Source organism: Magallana gigas, chromosome 8, assembly GCF_963853765.1.
Source record: "Magallana gigas chromosome 8, xbMagGiga1.1, whole genome shotgun sequence".
NCBI lineage: Eukaryota > Metazoa > Mollusca > Bivalvia > Ostreida > Ostreidae > Magallana > Magallana gigas.
The window spans coordinates 599,888-621,990 of NC_088860.1; the positions used below are offsets into that span (position 1 = coordinate 599,888).

The window sequence follows — 22,103 nt, forward strand, 5'->3', positions numbered from 1 at the left end:
CGGAACAATCCGGCGGCTGACAGCCAACTTTTTTCATATTGGGTAAAGGTTCTTTTTAAACAAAATCAAGCTTTTGAAGACTGAACAAAACATGCTATAGTCTGTCCCAAGATATTTATGCTGCACATTTGGACGATTTTTACAAAAAAATACACATACCTGTGAAAGAAGTGCAATTGTAATAGTTGAAAGGATAATTTCCAAGATATTTTCATTGACACATTTTCAACTGTCACTCAGAAAAATTCACAGGAACGAAAACAGATTCCTTACGGAGATTTATAATGGGGAATGTTTACATATTTTCTCCATTCGGAATACACTCGGAATACATCGCGCAATTTTTCAACGTTATCATCCGGGCTTGCTGCAATACAAAATCTCCGTAGACATCACATTTTTTAGCATTGTATTGAAACCTGATAAGCTAACAGGGGCGTTTCGACTGAGAAATCTTGGAAATTTTTTTATACTTTTGAATGAACATCGTTTGAACCCTGAGGTATTTATAAATATCAAGCAATTAAGCAAAATGTGAATCCAAGATATCTTGGGACAGATTATAAAAGAACGTCTGCAGTTAATTTCAACGTTATTAATTGACTGATCAATTAATCATATCAAAGAAAAGAAGATAATTCAAACAGGTAAAGTAATCTCAATATACGGTGGATATCACTCATGGGATAAATTTTTGATATTCAACTGTTTGTTCTTACGCCACGTGACGTCAAAATTAAACATTGCGTAGGTTTAAGCGGTTGATTGACGTAGAATAAAAAAGTAAATAATTAATTCAGTTAAGTGGTGTTGAGAAATTAAATGTAAATTTGAAACATTTAATGTTTTTTCGGCTATTTGTCATGAATTCATAAAAAATGTTCGAAAATGAAATGTCTGTTCATTAAAAATTCAAGGAACTATTTTCCATGCGTAAAGTTGTTGACGTCTTGTAGATAATGTGTTGTGCGGCTCACAATGACAATTTTTACAGAAAAAGTTTGGATTAACATAAAACTTGGTAAAACATGTGATAAAAAGAATCTCTCATAATTTGCAATCCAACTCTTGTGTGTATTCTATATATATATATATATATATATATATATATATATATATATATATATATATATATATATATATATATATATATATATATATATATATATATATATATATATATATATATATATATATATATATATATATATATATATATATATATATATATATATATATATATATATATATTTATATATCTATCTATCTATCTATCTATCTATCTATCTATCTATCTATAAATATATATATAATTTATATATGAATCTATAATCTATATCTCTAGTTTTCTATATTTCTAGAACTCACACAACTCGTTGGATAAAAATCAAATACCATCGCAAATCATGAGAGATTTTATATATATATATATATATATATATATATATATATATATATATATATATATATATATATATATATATATCTATATATTAAGCACAGAGAAATTCACCTTATTGGAGCTCCACCTCCGCCCCGGCTGGGGCTTGAACTCACGACCTCTGGAACCCATTCTCCTAGCAGTAAGCGGCCACCGCGCTAACCACTGGGCCATCTAGGCAAGACAAAAAATCTTGCTTTCGATGACGAATTTACTTGTTGCTTTTTTGGATTAAGATATAATATAATTTTAAACTTTGTTTATTTTATTAATTCATGCAAAATCATTTTTTTTAAATGAACAATATTGGCATATTGCAATGTTGATGTTATTGGCATACATATCAGATTCCTTCACATAAAAGTAAATTTTGTCATTAGGTAACTAACGTAAAACGTTGGAAGTAAATACTTGATTATTGTCACATGTTACTGAAATACATCATTATAATAGATGTTTGTGAATAAACAATACAATCATAATGTTCAAATTTAGTTTGTTGACAGGTAATCTCAAGAATTTATTCGATTTAAAATAAGAGACATCTAAATTTTTAGAATGATAAGATAATAATAAGGTATCCTAACAATCAACTTTAACACAATTTTACCCTATAACGTGTGGGTTGAAAGACAGTTGTTTACATTATTATTCATATCTGAAATTGACCTGATTTCTGAAAATCAGGTCAGTTGACATGCAGCGTCATCATTCTGTCAAATAACTCAATCTTTCTGATATTCAATTAATTTTGTTGTCATACAACCTAATTACGATAGCATGTAACTCAAATATGTAGACGTTATTACGTGTAACTCTTTTGCAAAAACTATGTTAAACTAATTTACTGCTTATTTGTCGACTTATTAATTGATACATCAAATCGTTTTTAAACGTTTGTGTCCTGGTATATCAAATTCGTGCAAACTACTTTTTTTCTGAATCGTAACAATGTCATTGTTTACAATAGTGAAATACGTGTTGATAGCAGGCAAAAATGTGCATCAATAATTTAAGCAATTAAAAAAGTCTCTCTCTCTCTCTCTCTCTCTCCACACACACACACACACACTATATATATATATATATATATATATATATATATATATATATATATATATATATATATATATATATATATATATATATATATATATAAAACCAATGCACTCCCAAATAGATATTGTTTAATCAGGTGCGAACTAGAGTGATGTTGCAGGTCATTGGGGATATTCCCAGGACAGCTTGTATCCTGGAGTGACGTCATATCATGAACAGCTTATCGATACAAAAAATGCAAAATTGAGGCTGGATGCTCAACACATGCACCGTCAGTTCGATCTTAACTTTTTAATGTAAATTTAGCGTTAAACTTTTAAATAATGAAGGTAAATCCCAAATACTAAGCCAAAAAATGAAGCAAAAAATAGAGAAATACCAACAAAATTTAATAAAATTTAATCAATATATAATCCTATTTAAAAACTATTTTAAAAGAACTAGCTTTAACCTTAACAATTAAATGGACAGTGAGGAATATATCCTATGAAATCTAAAATCTTGAAGTGATATCATGCAATTAACGGATTATTTATAAAAAAAAATTAATTATGGAGGCTTGGTGCTCAAAACATAAAATATCATTTCTAGCTTTAAAAAGCTTTGATGTTGTTATAGCCTAAAACTGTTTTATATAATGAAGAAAAATTCCAAGTACTAGTATTTTTGCCTATATATAACATTTCAAAGATAAAAAAAAAAGCAAGAGAATTATTCAAAGTTTTAACAATGTTTATCTTAATAAAAATTCTTACAAAACTAACCCTTACTTTAACAATTAATAATGAACAGAGTATGTTTTAAAATAATGTTTAACTATTAAATAAACATCAGTTAGCATTGTAAATGATAGACATTATTTTATTGAAAAAAAAATGTCAGCTGAGATCTTAAATTTTGAATCAGACTAGCAGTTTACAAAATTTTTCAAACTATTCTGTGATTCTGGATTATTGGTATAGCATAATGATGTAGAAAAAATTATTCCAATTTGAAATGTTTGGGTTTTTTTCTTTACTATATAACACAGCATTAGCATAGTTTCCATTGCTTTGTCACATCTCACTTTGGGTTTTCTATTAAGCAACATATATGTAAAAACCAGGCACGTAGCATCAGGGGGGGGGGGCCAGGGGGGGCCTGGCCCCCCCCCCCCCTTTTTCTCGCAGCAACAAATTTTTTAAAATTTACATATGGAAAATGGAATTGTTATGGAGTTGGCCCCCCGCTTTTTAGGGAGTATGTAAAAAATTGATATGTAAATAAGGAAATGAGGAGTAAAATTGAAGTTATATAGTACGCCAGCCCCCCCCCCCCCCCCCTCTCCAACGGATTAGGATTTTGAAGATTTTGGGAAACTTAAAATTTTCCTTTTTTTTTTTTTTTTTTTTTTGGCTTGTCAAGAATTTTTGGATGAGTCTGGCCCCCCCACTTTAAAAAAACGATGCTACGTGCCTGAAAACATATCTATACATAACAAAAAGATGCCAGCTGTGTTTCACGCTTGAAATCTGACTTTTAAAATGCGGTGTTTATAACAAAGGACTTTGTTAAGCATCTTAGTTTTTAAGAAAGGAAACATAAAATTTTAAATAAGGCTGAAATTGTAACTATGCTCTTTTGTAATCTAGTGCACTTAAAGAGTAAATGTTGGCAGGCATGATTTAGCAATAGATTTTACCAATTATGGACAGTGGAGTAAAAGTAATCAATAATTAGGAGCTTAGTCTTTTCGATGTGAATATCAATGAAAGAAATATATAAGGGATGAAAGAAATTCGACGACACATGCAAATGATAGCTTAATAGATACTTAATGCTTAATACATATCCCTATGATTGAAACAACAAAAGGAGTTAAATCACTTACCGGGAAAAATCGAACATTCTTTTTTTAATGCTTCGTTGAAATCAGGAGCATTTTGCTTTTAGATAAAATTTGAGATCGGCATTTCTTTCAACTTATTCAAATATGGCTGCCAAAGTTTTGACTATCACAAATTTCTGAAATAAAACAGAAAAAAGATACTAAATGTGGCCTTATTTTGCTGATTATAAAATTTTAGTAGCATATATACTTGTATTGGCCACGCATCACAGTACACTTTCAGGGAGAGAAAAGCATTTAGAATATAAAAAAGGGACATAAATTAATAACGTATACGTTTCAAAGATTTAATTGATTTTTCTTAAAGATAGAAATGATTTAACATGAAATGTCTGTTTTGTGCATATCTTTTTATATATATGTTACATCAATAATTTTTATTTTGCACTTTGTTATAAGATTTCGTCGCAGTCAATCACAAAAATGCGACAAAAACTGTAAAATATTGACAGATAAAAACCATCAGTATGGATAATAAATAATGTACATATAACATAGGTAATGAAAAAATATGCATAAAACAACCATTTGACGTCAAATCATGTTCATTTCTATGTGGTAAATAATTTCCCTCCAAAAAACAGGATGGCTTGTCAAGGTCGCAATTTTATGCATTTTATAATCACTTCATCTGTTATAATTGTACACTTGTTATTAATGCAAAATACGGAGTACAATTGTCTAATCAAACTGAAAATTTCTCTACCAATAAAAAAGTTTTTATTTAAGGTATCTCTAACTAATTGATCTGCAGTCTTGGAAATTCATGTAAAGCAAACTGAAAAATAGAAAAAGTAAAAACAAAATACAGTATTTAATACCATCAATGTAGATCTAGTTGATATATAAAAAAAAATACGAAGTAAATAATAAAATGAAACGAGAATGAAAAAATTAGAAATTTGGTAACCCTGGTATTGAAAAAATATACAATTACAGCCTTTTGATGAAGTCCATAAATGATTTTATGACTGATGACTAACCTGATGAGAGTATATCGACTGAGAATAAAGTCCGAGGATGATATGCTCCCATCAGTAACCTGATGAGAGTATATCGACTGAGAATAAAGTCCGAGGTTGATATACTCCCATCAGGTCTATAAAACCGTGTATTGGCCGATATTAAAAGGATATGATTATTATAATAAAAATCTCTTCGAGGGTAAAAAAAAGTAAAGTATTTGGTTCGACATGTTTAGGCGTTGATTATGCTGTTGTGACGTTACAAAATCGCACCGGCTAAAACTAGTCTTTGGTCATGAAAATCTATTTTTAGTATAAAAGGTATATGAATTTTCTATTTTTAGTAAAGAGGGGTTTATAACAGAATTTATAGCGCAATCACGTGGCAGCAATCGTCCAATTACTGTAAATCTTGCGAAAAAAACCCGATATTATTATAATCTGTTTAAAACGAACGACCGGCCAAGCAACTTAATGCAAGATACAGACAGAATCATTAAGATTGCTTATTTTCATTTCTGTCTGACAAGTACGACAAAAAGCATTTCCTCACAATCTTACCATCGGCAAAGTTTTGACCCCATCAACACCCTCATGGACCATACAAATGGAAACTATGTAAGACTTTGTCATGACTGCAGATAGAGCTCTGAAAAAGTAGTTCAAGGAAGTGTGAGCAATATATAAAAATAAAAGTATACATATCGTAATATATGTTTCCTTCGGATATTATTCAAGTTTTTAAATGTTGCCGACAAAGAAATGACTCAATTGAGAGCTTCCATATGAAAACAAAACTTATATCGATGTTAATCACATACCACATAACTAGGGATACAACTATTATTCATCAAAATACTGGTACGTCTTACATTTTCCCGCTTTACGTTCCTTAAATTCAAGTGAAATTCTTGTTTCATATCCAATAGAATACAGTCATATTTTGTTAAAAAAATTATAATAGTTTTGATAATATTAATTGAAAAAAGGGAAATATGTTATTAGAGTTAACTTCTATTTCGTGTTTGTAAGAATGCAAGTTACCTCGGAATATACTAGAATGCACACAAAGAATGCTAATTCCAAGTTAACTTGGAATATACTGGAATCCACAGGAAGACACTTATTAATGTTATTTAATTAGTTTCTACATTTTTCTTTCCAATGTATCTTGCTGAGAGCAGTATGCACGAGTTCTATTATGAAGTGTCTTATGTTTAAGTCAGACTGCTTTAAGCCCTTTTATACTGCAATGTTTTTTAAACAATCTTATCTTAGTTTTTAATTCTCATTTCGAAAAAAATAGCTCCAGGTATCAAATTGAAAAGTCCTATCCTATAAGTAAACTTTCTAAATTTATCTCAATGATATCTCCATTTGTGATCTTACGGAAAAAAATTAAGGTGAAGCAAAGCCAGTGCAGATATGACTTGGCAAGTTATGATATAATGAAGCATAAATCGTAAGTTACCCATATCTATTTCTTTTTCTAAACATCTTGGTTCCAACAAATCTATGATATGATGTTAAAGAATATTTAATTTATCGCATAGAGCATTAACAATTGTTTTCATAAACCAGAAGTAAATGAAAAGCTTTTCTAGAAATATCTTAAATGCTGAAAAAAATGTAAAATTTATTTAGTAAAAAAAACCAACAATTTTTGTAGAGTAAAGATTTGTTTTGCAAACAATTCAAAATGTCATTTAAAATATAACGTTGTATGAAAATTAGTGATCTACTTTTTTGCATTAATAATGTATAAAATAAAGTCTTCTTGTATTCATCAATTGTACTTATATCGATAAGATCTTCCTAAAAGTACTTCAGAAATGGCTAGAAATGAAAACAGGTACAACTTTTTTTATAAGAGAAATCTGAAAAGAACAAAACAAAGACGGGTTCAAATTAATTTTAAATTGCTGTCGACATACTTGACATAATATCCTTAACAAAATACTTTGTTTTATAAATCTCATTTCAACAACTTCCAAACAAAGTCTTAATGATATAATCTATTTCAAAGGTCTATTTTATAGGTCAAACTGATAATAAGTATCACTGAGAAATCTCTCTTCCAACTTCAAACAATGTTCTTATGTTTTGTGTTCTTATTCTTATGTCGGCATTTCTGCCCGAATTTTCGTTATCATTTCACACGATTTTAATAAATATGATTCTGCTAATGAATGGAGAATACCCACATTCTTTCGTTAAACACAGAAATTTGTGGTGCGTTACACGTCACACGTCACAGTACCTCTAAATGATCCAAAACTTGGGATGGGTAAAAAAATAAATACATGAAAAAAATAACTGCAGGATTAATCGAAATTGGTTTAAAACATCATATTAATAAATGCATGATGTACTTTTCTTTAAAATGTTCTAGATCTTAGAATAATTTGGTAATTAAAAAACCATTATTATAAATTGACATGATTCCATCAAATGTTGATAAGCCTAGACTTGACAACATTTTGAGTTTCCAAACCAGTTTTGTACGTATAAGATGGACTTATAATCGACAAAATGGAAGCTCTTCGAAAGAGACTATCAATGAATTTTCTACAATATTCTCGCATAATCCAAAAAAAAACCAACAAAAGGTCTAGAAATCTTCGAAAATTCTAAAAATTTCCAAAATTATTGGAAACATTTGAAATATTTCCGGGAGATATGGTAAACATTACGTCATGGTATTGATAAATTAAATATAAATTTATTATTGAGATGCGCTTGTATCTCGTTCTTGATGTGGTTGTAAATATGTTAATTAATGTGTTGACTGTATCCTTGAACTTATTTTTAAATGATATTTTTATTGCATCGGAAATTTGCGAGTGTCACTCGATACAAACCCATTGCTGTCCAGTATTAGTAAAGAGTCTTTAAAGTCCGTCTCTCCTTATAGAAGGCATCGAACCCATGAATTGATGGAGATAATAAGCTATCAAGATTTGATTCTATAAACCAAAGAACCAGTTTCAATAGTATCCATTAGATCATGGCTCAGTAATTGGTCGTCTGGGAATCGGTAGTAGGATGTGTTCTTAATCTTTCAAACTGATGTATCTTAACATCAGGTGAGACAGGTATTTTACATCACCTGTTTAATAACAACAAGGTTTTATGTCATTACTCTGTGTATATTATGGTTTGTTGGTCCCTGAGAGCTCCAGAGTTATCCGGCGCCGTTTGGATATTGATGTTGGAAAATACCCTATAATGAGTTTCCAGTTTGACTTTTGCCCCGTCCCCTCCCTGTGGTAAAGTCTTCATCGATCAGAGATTAATGGCATTGGTGTGCGTAAAAGACAATCTCGATATATAAATGGACAAGGGATGCTGATTACAAAAACCTCCGGACATCAGCCGTAAGTAGTAATAATGTATCGCAATTATCATTCATATTGCTTTTTTTAAATTTGCATTTTGAGTTCAATGACATTCAAATTTAAAAAAAGGATGATAATAAAAACAAATATAGAGGTGAATCATATTTTGATTTGTATTTGATGCTTTGCACATTTTTGAAGGATTTTTTTTACAGATATATGTGGTACTTGTTCGACTTTAACTGAAAATGACAGTGGAAACTAATAGAGAAACATATAAGCATCGTACCTAGTCAAGTACTGTATGTTGTAAAAAGAAACAGCTTTCATCGGAGGTTTCTCACAAAATCGACTTCCAGTGGATGTAAAGAAGACCAGGCTTCAACAGGTACAGCATGCTTGTCCAATATCTTTTGGTGTTTATTGTAGCTACAGCAGTTTCAATATCAGGTTTCAATTTGGGATATCAAGGTTTTTGTGAATATTTTGTCACTTGAAAAACTGATAATGAACTTTAAGATACAGTGGACACAATAGTTTACCTTTGGTTTTGGATCTCAGCTTTGCTGTTTTCCATCTCTTGGGTAAATTCAGTAAAACAAAGTATTAAAAATAAGAAATGATTTTAATTGAATTTATCACATTAAGAATCATATCAAGTATAAAAGCATTTTTATACAGGTGAAACATTTTATTTTATAGATTTAATGTATTTTAAGAATTCTGAAGGATTTAATATTAACGTGTTTTTTTCTTTTAAATCGTTTATCATTTTTAAACAACCAATGAATTGCAAAAACATAAAAAATTTGATTTATCAAAAGACTTATTATTATTAAAACGATTAACGTCTCAGAATATATGTTTTCTTCCAGGATATTTTGAACAAATTGATCGTTAATCGCATTTTCTACTTAATGATTATCTGATGCTTCATAATAAATGATCAATTTAAGCGTATTCATGAATCAATACTTTGATATTCATGTACTAGAAAAACCCCCACAAATTAATCCTTTTTACTCTCTCGTTTTGGTGAAGAACAAGATTAAAATTAAAGATTAAAGAAAGCGAACCATAATAAATATCAAAATCAAAATTCATATATAAGTGTTTAGTATAGAATCTGGATATGTAGGGTCCGTTTCGACAATTATGACAATATCTTACATATTATTCGATTACTCCGGACTAGACTGCTGTGTAAATCAATAAGGTTAGGGCAGTCATTATGTCTGTCTACCAAATGGAATTTTATCCAGTGTCATTTTTATGACCGTGAGAGATGTTTCTAAATAGTCTAGAGTTTCTAAGAGAGATTCATTTAGTTTTAAGAGATCTGGATGTTCGTGGCTATTCTTAAGCTATATTTATCTTCTTTTGATGAAAAGTTCTTTAACAATTTATAGCAAATTACCAAAGCTAAAATATTTGGATTTTTGCTTAAATAGAATAAAGTTAATACTTTGGTTTTTTTTATAGCATCAATAAACATTAGAGAAAAAACAATGTATGCTTCTTACAAGTAAGCAACACATATCTTCGATGATGCTTTAATTTTTTCAATGGGAACTATTTTATGTTTAGCTTATTACCATTTGGAATACTTAAACAAGCAGACAAAAAAGGAGAAATCAACTCGACATAATTAGATATAGTTTGTGACTGCTGTGAAAAATAATTTACATTAGTTTAATTTACATTACTCTAATTTTTTTAACAATATAAACTGCTGTGTGTTAATTTGCCAAGATTGCTATTAATGTTTGTAATATCGAAACGATTTCTTGACTAGTCAGCACGCAATGCTTTTAAAGCCATTAATTCTAGGAAATGAAAGTCTCTCTCATGAAGACACAAATACTAAGACATGGTCAATTATCACGAAAAATCAATTCAAAATCGTTCATAGTGTCAATGATCTTCTCTACTCTTAAAAAGGAAATCAAGGAACCAAATTAAGAACTTTTAAGAGACAAAGACTAGTAATTATTATTATCAAGACAAACGTTAACCAAAGCTGCTGAGAGAAGGATATGAACAATAATAACATTTATATCGATACATTTAATGTAAACTATTAAATTGAAACAAACATCTTTTCATTTTTTAAAATTTTCACAAATCAGAGAAAATTAATGGAAACATTTTATTTAAAAAAAAATGTTTTTAGTAAATTATCGAGAATCTCGAGATATGTTCGGGTAAAAAGAAAAAAGATAAGATATCAAAATTATTTCAACTGTCGGAGTTTGAAAGATTCAATGTAATTGGTGTGTTGATAATTTTTTGGGCTTTATATTTTATAAAATCAAACTAGACTTTGACCCGTGCGTGCACGGGTTGACATTGCATATCGGACATTTACGAAATAGATACATCCACAGGGGCCAAGCCCGTTTTAACATTAATTTCAATGTAACCATTTATTATTTTAAAATGCCTCACATATACCCGTAATGTAACAAAAAATTGCAGAATCGCCCCTTAACGATTTTGGAGAAAATTAATGAAGAGGCATTGAAAATAACAGTCAAATTAATCATAATAAACCATTTTGAGACTGACTGTAAATACCTTTCATCTAAAACTTTAATCCATATAATGTAAAAATTCTACACTTTTTCAACAACGTACACGTATTTTCTTTGCTACAGAGACAATACACGGAAAGCATTCTATCGTAAAACCGGGTCCGTAGGACATAAATATTTTTTTTTCATTTTAACGATAAAACAATCTATACATTATATCTTCACTCTCCTAAGAGATACACGAAGACAAAAGTAAGTACTAAGTAAATATGTATATTTGTTATTCTATAATTTCTCTCATAAGGAATCATAAAATTAATAAATATGAACAGAGTATATAACAATTAAATTTCCAATGAAAATTTGAACGTATTTGTACTATCGTTTCTGACTTTATTAATGCAAATATGATTTTGTGAAAACATAAACTAAAGATCCCGTTAGCGTGAATGTATTGCGCACGCGCTAGATTGTAGAATCCAAAAAATCCAGATGATTTCCGGAATTTTTTGAGGAATTTTCACTGATTATTAATTAGCGAAGCTTGATTGAGAAAATATAAAAACAAATTGGTAATCTTCAAGTACCAATGATGTTTCAAATATATAAAACAAAAGGCAATACTCTTCCGATTTATCGGTATTAAAGCTTAAAAATTCGAGTCTATTATTCAATAAAGTAGTATAGATTACACATATTAGATAAAAACTTCTTTCACATTTTGAGAGTAAGGCACGTTTATTTTTTTGCATGTTGGGTACCTAGAAACGTTAAAAAATAAAACATACAACATATTTTTACGCTAACACAATATTAATACGCAGAAAATAATGTCAAAGAGAGTTATAGTATATTTTAATCGGCTGGTGAAATTTAAATTGTATTTTGAGAAAGTGTTTTATTTAGTTGTTCTATGTTACACTACCACTCATTCAAAACGTTTAAAGTATAAATGCTTATTTTACATCCCTTCCACTACGACTTGTATTTTTATTTTTTTTTATTTTCAAAAACATTTTTTGAGTTCAATTTTTTTTCACTAGATTTTGTAAAGTTGAATTAAGCAATGAATATAAAACAATTTAAAGTGTAAAGGAGTTTGTTTGAATCCAAGGAGCGTTTATAAACCACGTCGTTTTAAATGGATTACTGTATCTTCAATTTTGTTGGATTTTGTGCGCATTTTTAGCTAACATCTCAATGTCAGTTTTCTACAAAATAACTTTAAACTGTCATCTGTCTGGCATGTTTTAGCTTTATCTTAATCAATGCTTTAACTTAATCAATAAAATTATTCCATACTGCATTGATGGAATACGAATAAAACAAATGGAGTTTTGTAGATGGTCAGATTGTATAATGTAATCATAGTTTTAGGTTTTAATTGGGAGCAGCGGCAGGCTAAAGGGTTCAATGGGTTAAGTTAAACATAACTGCTTTCCAAAACAAAGATATACAGAAGCCATAATTCTCCTCCCTGTGACTCTATGGTTATTGGGAGAGATGGATTAAATCTGACTTCCCACTAATATCTTGATAGATAAAGCCGCACACCGCCAATAATAAAATAAAGACTGCTCTCTCTCTCTCTCTCCCTAACTATTAGGCGCTCTTGAGGGGTAATAGGAATCGACCAAATTAGCCACTGGTGCTTGATAATTATGATACCTCACACATGTTCACAAGTTCTGAAATGCAACTCGATTGATAATCCGTGCAGGGCTTTAGAGTACATGGATATTTAATAATTCAAGGCAAAATCACAGTGGCTTTTTGTGGGTGAGTGTAATTTTTTTTAATAATCAATCTCTTCATCTTTATTTTTTTAATTTCAATGGCTTTATCTAGTCTATGACGATACGAAGATTTTCGTAAATGTGTCCATTCAGTTTAGACGCATGCATGAATTATATATAAATCCCTTGAATTGGAATAAACAGCAGGCATATGGTCACCATATGCAATCACCTTAATTAACATATAGAGTAAAATATAAAGTGTTATCAATGTTTTTATCTTTGTATGTGAAAAGAATGGGTATGTATATTTATAGCTACAGGTTCATTGTGATAAAATGCTTAAGTACAAATATGTCAAAAAAATAATACTCAACATTTAGGTGCACATCTTTACATTTTCATTAACATTCATAGTCAAGGTTACCAGATACCTTAAACGTTTCTGATTGATCGTAATCACGGCTGCAGAGTAATGAAAATATAAAAGCAATGAATAGTTTAAGGAATTTTATTTCTACATTTGCACACATTCTTTACAGTACATAATAAATAAAACAGGAACATTGTTTTGAAATTTAAAAAAAAAATAAACATAAAACATTAACGTTTTTCAATTATTAAAATCATTTCTGTTTTAGTTAAACAGAATAAGAATTTAACGGATAATTTTACTAGTATATCCATGCTAGGTTTTATATAAGACGGTAATTATAGGGGTACAGAACATGACAATATTTTAAGACACAGGTCACTATTTCACAATTTTTGTCATACTTTTGCCACCAACAGCTGTAATCGATGTATATTATATACGGTTGCTGTATTTGACGGGATCGGGGTATGACTTCGTCAAAGAGATGGAAATTCATCAGTATTCCCTTTGTCATGATGACTTTTCCGTCAGGCAGCAATTTCACAGAAAGTGTCCGTGGCAGTTGTCTTGCATCTGGCATTAACAACTGTTGGTTTATGATATGTGAAAGACTCGAGAAAGCCACGTGTTAATCACACAGTCGATACAGACCCGCTGACTGATTGCTTTTTCACAGGATAAAGATCTGACCTTTAGTCAACAAAAAAACGACTAAAAAGCGACTGAACTCTGACTGTAAGGCGACTGAAATGTGACTGAACGTCACCTAAAATGTGACTGAAAGGCAAAGTTTAGCCAATTAGTTACTATACCAAACATTTCAGTTGAGATTTAGTTGATTGAATTGCACAAGTTTATCTTGTGGATTTTGTTAATCTTACAACTGCTATATGGATTCGTTTTTGAATTTACAGATGGTCCTGTCTACTATGATTCAGAGAGTTGTATGCTTCATTGGTCTATTGTTGCTGTACAGCAAAACACCTACAGCCTTCTCATTGCTGGCTACTTCTTCATCAGGTATACTTTATCTCAATTTTAAATCCTAGTAACTTATACGAAAAAAGAATGCAATTATCTGTGTAATTTGTTTTTTATGATTGTGCAGGTCGTTTTAGAAATAATACATAAAGTTTACAAGAACATTCGGTAGAACTAAACAAATTTTGAGTGTATGGCGAACCATTTGCTAAAATGATCAGTTTGTTTAAAACAGTGCTATATAATATACAAAAACAAAATAGAAATATATATTTTCACTTCGATATTTTTGCCCAGCATTTTGAAAAAAATTAGTTGTGTGTGATTTTATGTCGCAGTATTGTTGTTCCTTTGAGACGCTTTAACTAATTTATTTATCTATATCTCTTAAGCATTTGTCCTTTCTGACTTCTTTTCCTAAATTAATTCTAAAGCTAGCTTTTACACATCTCACCTTGAGATGCGTAAAAGCTAGCTTTAGAGTTAAATTTACTCTCCTTTTATTCAATCATCGCTTGTTGAATAAACACTATATATTTTGACAATATGTTTATTCAAAAAGATCGATACATCTTCAAAAATAAATTAGAAAGGAAATGTAGAAAATTGTTTTTTAAGATATACTGACCAGAAATTCGAAAAGCTCTTTGCACATGCTAACCTTCCTTTGAAAGCAGCCGTTACAAACACCTCATGTTTGGCTTATGTCTTGGCCATTTAGTAAACAATAAAGGGTCGAAGACCTAGACCGAGGTCGTCTGCTTCTTTACGGGGTGGCTTTGTATCTTCTTATCTACAAGTAGTTTAAAAGCCTTATCTTTGTATACGACCATACAATACTCAAGGTAATACATATATGATTATTTCTGTTCATATAAATACTTTTCTAACATAATACTTTTATTAAATGGCAAATTAAAAAGCTTTCTCATTCTTAAGAGATTATAAATCGAATACCAACCATCCATTTCAAGAATGTAGTTATTTTATTTTGTATGCTTAAAACCATTGAATAAAGATAACAATACTTTTATTTTATATTCTCTGTTGAAATAAAAATTGACTCTTTTCTTCATCGCTTGAGTTTTAGTAAAATGTTACTCAATCAAATATATTCAATTATCATCCAATTAATGAAGCTGGGCATTGAAATCTTTATGATATATTTACTTTCATCTCATTAAACAATTTCATTCGTTTTAGAGCCTATTTTTTGCTATATTCGGTGAATAAGAAGCAAGCAAACCTTTATTACTAGCATGCTTAAGATTTGGAAACATGGTTTTTGCCTATTTGATCGATGAATAAGGTAAAATCATATTTGACACGTCATGAACATGACTGATATGCCATTCAAAGCCAATAAGTGTGCCTGGCACACAAGATATGATAGTTCATGTAATGAAAAATTTCCGTAATCAGGCTTAGCTTAAGCAATTTTATAGTGTACTTCCAATGCTTTTCTCTGCAGTTGACTGTGATTTTGAGATAAACATGTGCGGCTGGATTATCGGAAGAAACTTTTCTTCGCCCGTGGGTAGCCATCTCTACTGGAATTTGTGTCCACATCTCCCATCATCCAACGATTTCAAGGACACGTGTGATTACAATGTCGGCTTAAAATACGCTGATCCGTTCGCCCGCCATGACACCCGAGGGAGCTCAGAAACAGACCTTCCTTTAGGTAAAGGTTACACACGAAAGCTGTTTATAATCATAATAAAACTTGATGCATATCAATGTTAAGTGAATCGTCAGTATAGAAATATCTTCTTTTTTTTCAAAGATTTCCACAGACATGGCGGCTTCGTTCTGAGATCTAGTAACCAGAATGTCGAGCCCCCGTACAGCGCCCAGTACAGCACGTTCTACACGTCCTACATTCTGAGCGTCGATGTCCCTGTGTTCTTTCTGTACAGGTGTTTACGTTACTCCTTCTCACTGCGTGGACAGTCCACCTTCATCGTGTCGTATCTCGTCACGGAAGAGAAAAGTGACGTCATAATCAAAGAGTACCAGGCTAATTGGATGGGTAAAACCAAGGAGGGTTGGATCGTTGGAAATGGTAGCGTAAATCTTCCATTGAAACCCACGTTCAGGGTACGTATTATGCTAGAGTTGGTCGGTTTCTTCATAGACTGGTTTGCCTGTCCTTTATTCCAACTGCTGTCGCTAGGAAATTCAAAATCTAAGAGGCTCGTAATCAATGATAGCAGACCAGTCTAGGATCTTCAGATCCAAATATTCAACAATTTAATATGAATTTGAAATTACTTTCCTGGACATTGATTTCTGGGTTCATCTATAGTGTACTTTAATATTTGATAGCTGCAGACGACTCTGAGGATTGATTTGCTTGACCTTTATTTGTAGATAATGTTTCGAGTCTGGTTCAGATATATCGGTAACAACGCTGTAAATGTCGACAACGTCAGGATAACCGAGGGACTTTGTAATGGTGATTAATTTTTATTGTCCTGGTTTAATGTACTTGAATATTGGTTCTAAAGGTACTCAAAATACTTATCGGTAAACTTTCCAAAGCAAAGCTTTAATTATTCTAGTTCATTATAATTTTTGTCATCATATATCCTTGAACAATGCACTTATATGAAATAACTTTGCTTCGCTTATGAGAGTAGGAATTTCAATTTTCAGCGAGCTGTCCTCTTGACGAATATCGGTGTCGTAGTGGAGAATGTCTGTCACCCAGCCTCGTTTGCGATTCCCGCAATGACTGCTTGGATGGTTCAGACGAAGACGCATGTAAGATTTTTTTCTGAGAGGCCATTATGACGTCATCGCATTGTAAGAAGATAATCGCAATATATAAGAGAGGTTGATATTTTAAATTAGAAGTAAATATGGAACACTTTTTCCTGTTTTCATTTATTGAATTTTTTGTCACTTTTTTCTGTAGGCGATTTGGTTTCGGAAGAAAATCCCGTCCAACTAAACTCTTCGGAACACGAAATTTTGAATACCACATCGGTGTGTTCAGAGTGTCCCAAAAACGCCACCTGTATTTCCTTCTGTCCAACGTCTTGCAACTGCAATGGAACTGCCTTCTTATGTAAAACACATTTTTCTCTCGCCTACAGTTTTTTAGTGCGATTGTCAGAAGTGACGTGTAATATCCTTGACGTTTCAGAGTTAGGACGAGGGATATTTCAATTTGAAATTTTTTCCTCGCTCATTTCTACTCTAAATATAACAGACGATGTCCAAATAGAGAATCTTATCATAAAAAACTCCAATGTGGACAGCATCCAAATACCTCACCAAGTTGTAAACCACGTCCAGTTTACAAACATAAAAGTTAATTCCCTGTCATTTGTGACATCTTTCATGTTTTTACATGTGATGGGGAACATTCCCAGTTTCAGTGCCTCTGCCTTCCTATATATGCCTTACGTGAAATTTGAAGGAAATGATCTCTCCTCTGCCACTGTGATCTACGAAATGTGGAACAGGGCCTTGTTATCCTCAAACAACTCTCATAACAAGGCAGTTCTGAGGAACTGTAACATACAGAACACTTACACGACAAACTACGTCAAAAGTAGCTTCATAGATCTGAGCCACAACAAGTTGAAGTCGTTCACAGTGTCTGATCGGACACAAATTCTACTGATTCGCAACAATCTGCTGGAGACTGTTGTACGACCGTACGCTGTGACCTTTAACACGTCCTTGAAGACCCTTGACATGTCCTTCAACAAAATAATAATGTTAGGTCAAGGAGATTTCACCTATTTCTTTAATCTTCTGTACATCGATCTCAAGTCCAACAATATATCCTGGATGCACGATGAAATATTCCTTGAACTCACGAATTTACGCTACTTGGACCTCTCTAATAATTTAATTCAAACTATAAAACAAACCCACTTTGTCAATTTAGAAAGTCTTCAATATTTATACTTGCAAAAAAATCTCTTAAGCAGCATTGATTTGGAGTCTTTCTATTCATTGAAAAATCTGCTTGTTCTAGACATGTCAAACAATAAGTTAACTTCCCTTAAAGGTATGTACTTCCGCAATCTGAAGGAACTGAGGTACCTCTACCTGCAGAATAACAAGTTCCAGGTGAGTGAGGGGATGTTTGACGGCCTCTCAAGTCTCCAGGTGATGCAGGTGGACTTCTTCTCTCTCTGCTGTGCAAAACCCAGAAACGTTTACGATATAGTTTGCATAGCTCCTGGAAACGAGATATCTTCTTGTAGTAATCTTATTGCAGTCCCAATCCTTAACGTTGGTATTTGGTACATTGCATTGTTTGCTGCCTTTGGAAACTTAGTTGTGTTTTGTTATAAACTTGTTTACCAAAAAAGACAATCTGCGCAGGCGCACTTTATCTTCACTACTAACTTGAACTGGGCGGACTTTATTATGGGAATTTATCTGTTCATTATTGCCACTGCAAACTTGGTTTACAATGGTCGCTACGGTTTAGAAGACTTTGCATGGAGGAACAGCTACTACTGCACGTTTGCTGGGATTCTAGCTACAGTTTCTAGTGAGACCTCTGCGCTTCTAGTTTTCCTTATCACAATGGACAGACTTATAGCCATCAAGTTCCCTTTCTCGGGAAGGGGGTTCACTAAAAATGGTGCTATTTTTCTGTCTCTTTGTTCTTGGTTCGTTGCTCTGTTTTTGGCCTTGTTACCAATTGTTCCCATGCAGTCCAATTACTTTGACGGTTACTACGCCCGATCAGGTGTCTGTATTTCCCTGCCATTGTCTGTCGTGAAAAAGTCGGGGTGGCAGTATTCGATGGCGGTCTTCATAGGACTAAACTTTCTGTTATTTTTTGGCATTTTGATCGGACAAATCATCATTTTCGCAGAAGTAATCAAAGTCGGAAGTAACCTGGTTTCCTCCAGGAAGAAGCAAAGGGAGATAAGTCTAACCAAGAGTTTGGCCGCCATTGTTCTGACAGATATGTGTTGCTGGATTCCTATCGGGACGATAGGTCTGTGATCTCTGTCTAATGAGGATTCATTTAAATTGGTTCCAGCTATGTTAACAAAACAAAATTAATTATGATTGTGACTTTAGCAAACTGTTTGTTTCTGGTTGCAGGACTGTTGACGTTTTTTGGGATCGACGTTAGCAATGAAGTGTACGACTGGATCATAGTCATTGTTCTCCCCATCAACTCAGCTCTAAATCCGGTCATCTACAACTTTATAGCTTTCATGAGACACAAAGTATGTAAATCATCAATCTCTGCCTTTGTTTAGTTACAGTCGGGTTTTAGCCCTGATAACAATATTTTTCTCTCCTTAGCGAAGAACTGATTTATCCGAGTCAAACAACCTGAAGCAGGAGTGTGCTGTTCTAAAACGTAAACTCGAAGTCCTACAGGTTCGTTTCGTTTTCTTCCACTATTTGCCTGAATACTCTTGTACCTATCGCTATATCGTAACACCAACCATGTTGAATAGTCTCCTTAAGACAAAAGAGCTCTGTTATAAGATATCGGGAAAATATTCAAATGTTAACCCCAAAAATACACGTATTTGGACGTTATCATTTAATATATGTTAATGCATGGCTAAATAACATATCTAAAATTTTAATGAAGACCTTCTGAATGCTATTTATCAACTCGTCGAGTTGCAGTCAGTTCGTGCAATATTCAATTGACAGATGATTGTCGATTAAATGAATTATAAACCTGGTTTTGATTAACTTTCAGTCAATGAACAAAGGTTGCTCCTGTCGGAGAAAAGTGGAATCGGTGAAAAAAGAGCAACACTCCAACACGGAGGTGGTGGACACGGGCTCAGGAATGGAGACTCACAATCACACCAACGGGATGGCGGTGACCGTCATCAGAATGGACACCCGACTCTGACCCCCAACCCCCACCCCCGACCCCCACCATCCCTTCCTCACAGGCTCAGGCATGGAGACTCACAATCACACCAACAGGATGGCGGTGACCGTCATCAGAATGGACACCCGACTCTGACCCCCCAACCCCAACCCCCACTATCCCTCCACCTTCCCACATACACACAAACCTAGCTGGTTATAGAGATATCAACGTTGGACGAGGCTAGGTCCGGTCTACATTTAAACCACAGTTCATTCCTTTGTAAAAGTGATATTTGGATCATTATTTCCTGAACACATTGTTTTTCATCTGTAAGACTAAAAACTCTCTACATTCCATGTAGCACTGTCTATGTAAAACGGCGGTAACTCCTATATTTTATACAGAACTTCTAGTCTTTAATCATGAGATTTGTTGTATATGTTATTGTTATTGATGTGTTAATGTTTTATAATATTGTACTATTTTTATATTTTGATACCGTGTATCATAGGAGATGTGTTATATTTCATTGATACAGTGTATCAGTGCGCGATATGTCAGTGCTTGCTACTGGTATGTTTTTGTATGACACAAATACATTTAATAAAACAATGATTTCTTGTTGAGTTGAGATTATTTTACATTAAATAAATTTTAAGTCTCTAGTATAACAATAAGATTGTTTATTCAACATACCTGGAAAAAATTAGTGTCTATAATTATTTGGAGATAAAAGTCAATATTCCAAAAAACGCTAAATAAAGTTATTTTGTAAACGATCAAATTTAACACAATGTTCTATTCAACATTAATACGAGTAAACGTAAATTTTGTCCAATTTAAGACAATGCACAAATAGTCACAGCCCGATCAATGTTAATACATGTATATCAAATTTATATATTGTGATCAGGAAGAGAGTAAATAGAAAAATAAAACACACAGGAAAAGTCGTAATCACTTGTTGGTAGGATTATAATATAAGTACTTGTTGGTCGGATTATAATACGAGTACTTGTTGGTAGGATTATAATATAAGTACTTCTTGGTCGGATCATAATATAAGTTCTTGTTGGTCGGATTAAAATGTAAGTACTTGTTGGTCGGATTATAATTTAAGTTCTTTTATAAACAAGCTGATTCTTTAAGAATATTGCATTACTCTGAACTAGGCTGTAAATCTTTTGGATTTACAATTTTAAAGACATCGTAGATTAAAAAAAATGATGACAAATTTCAAAGACGTAAGACGGCTAATTTACATCTAGTGCTTTATTAATTTAGAAAATACGTGTATCTGTTTATATAACACTACATGTATGCTTATTGTGTATATTATGTGAAATCGTATAAATGTTTTTTTTTTTTTCAAATATCAATATTTCATTGAGTTGAGTTTCTTTGATGTCAAGAAGCTGATTTTTCTATTGGGTAACAATCAATTTCTGAAGCACCAAAGGTAAATGTTGTGATTGGTGCCCCTATAACAACAAATCTAACTGTGCCAAATACATATCTATATTAACATATTATGCATAAATTTACCCCGGATGCCAATAGCAAGGAGAAAATTTGTATCCTTTTTAACTCCTAGTCGGTAGCTGTTTAATTTCTTCCTAACGTAAACATGCATGTTCCTTTGCTCCCATTTAATGACAGGTCCGTAATAGATCGATGAAGAATCCGATAATGTCGCTCAGTCGCCGGGTACGCCTCTTCCTGATTCTGTCATCTTTGAATCTGTTTTGGACAGAGAATTAATCGTTACAATTAGTTCTGTCCAACACAGTCCCACGTGACCAATCCCGGAGAAGTCCCTCGTGACCCCCGACACCAGTTATTTTGTTTGTATTCCAATTTGGAATTACTAAATATCATCGATTGACTGGATGTTTTTTATCATTGGTTTTGACATAACCTCGTTTATTGGCGTAGGGAGTGGGGGTGGGGGATTCTCT

General features: G+C 32.2%; 1 protein-coding gene across 4 annotated transcripts; it reads left to right on the forward strand.

Annotated features, from left to right (window-relative positions):
- The first annotated feature begins 8,917 nt into the window (after positions 1-8,917).
- On the forward strand, positions 8,918-20,747 carry LOC105339779 (relaxin receptor 2). 4 transcript variants are annotated; one of them, XM_066069558.1, is made up of 10 exons: positions 8,918-9,079; positions 14,252-14,357; positions 15,790-16,002; positions 16,105-16,418; positions 16,692-16,776; positions 16,977-17,084; positions 17,239-19,293; positions 19,404-19,531; positions 19,611-19,688; positions 20,023-20,747. In XM_066069558.1, exons 2-10 carry the CDS (start codon positions 14,252-14,254, stop codon positions 20,179-20,181), a joined length of 3,246 nt encoding a protein of 1,081 aa, XP_065925630.1. In that variant the 5' UTR covers positions 8,918-9,079; the 3' UTR covers positions 20,182-20,747. The 4 variants fall into 4 exon arrangements, with proteins under 4 accessions (XP_065925630.1, XP_019927483.3, XP_065925631.1 ...); XM_020071924.3 differs by lacking the exon at positions 8,918-9,079 and adding an exon at positions 12,794-13,004; XM_066069559.1 differs by lacking the exon at positions 8,918-9,079 and adding an exon at positions 13,954-14,072.
- The last annotated feature ends 1,356 nt before the right edge of the window (positions 20,748-22,103 follow it).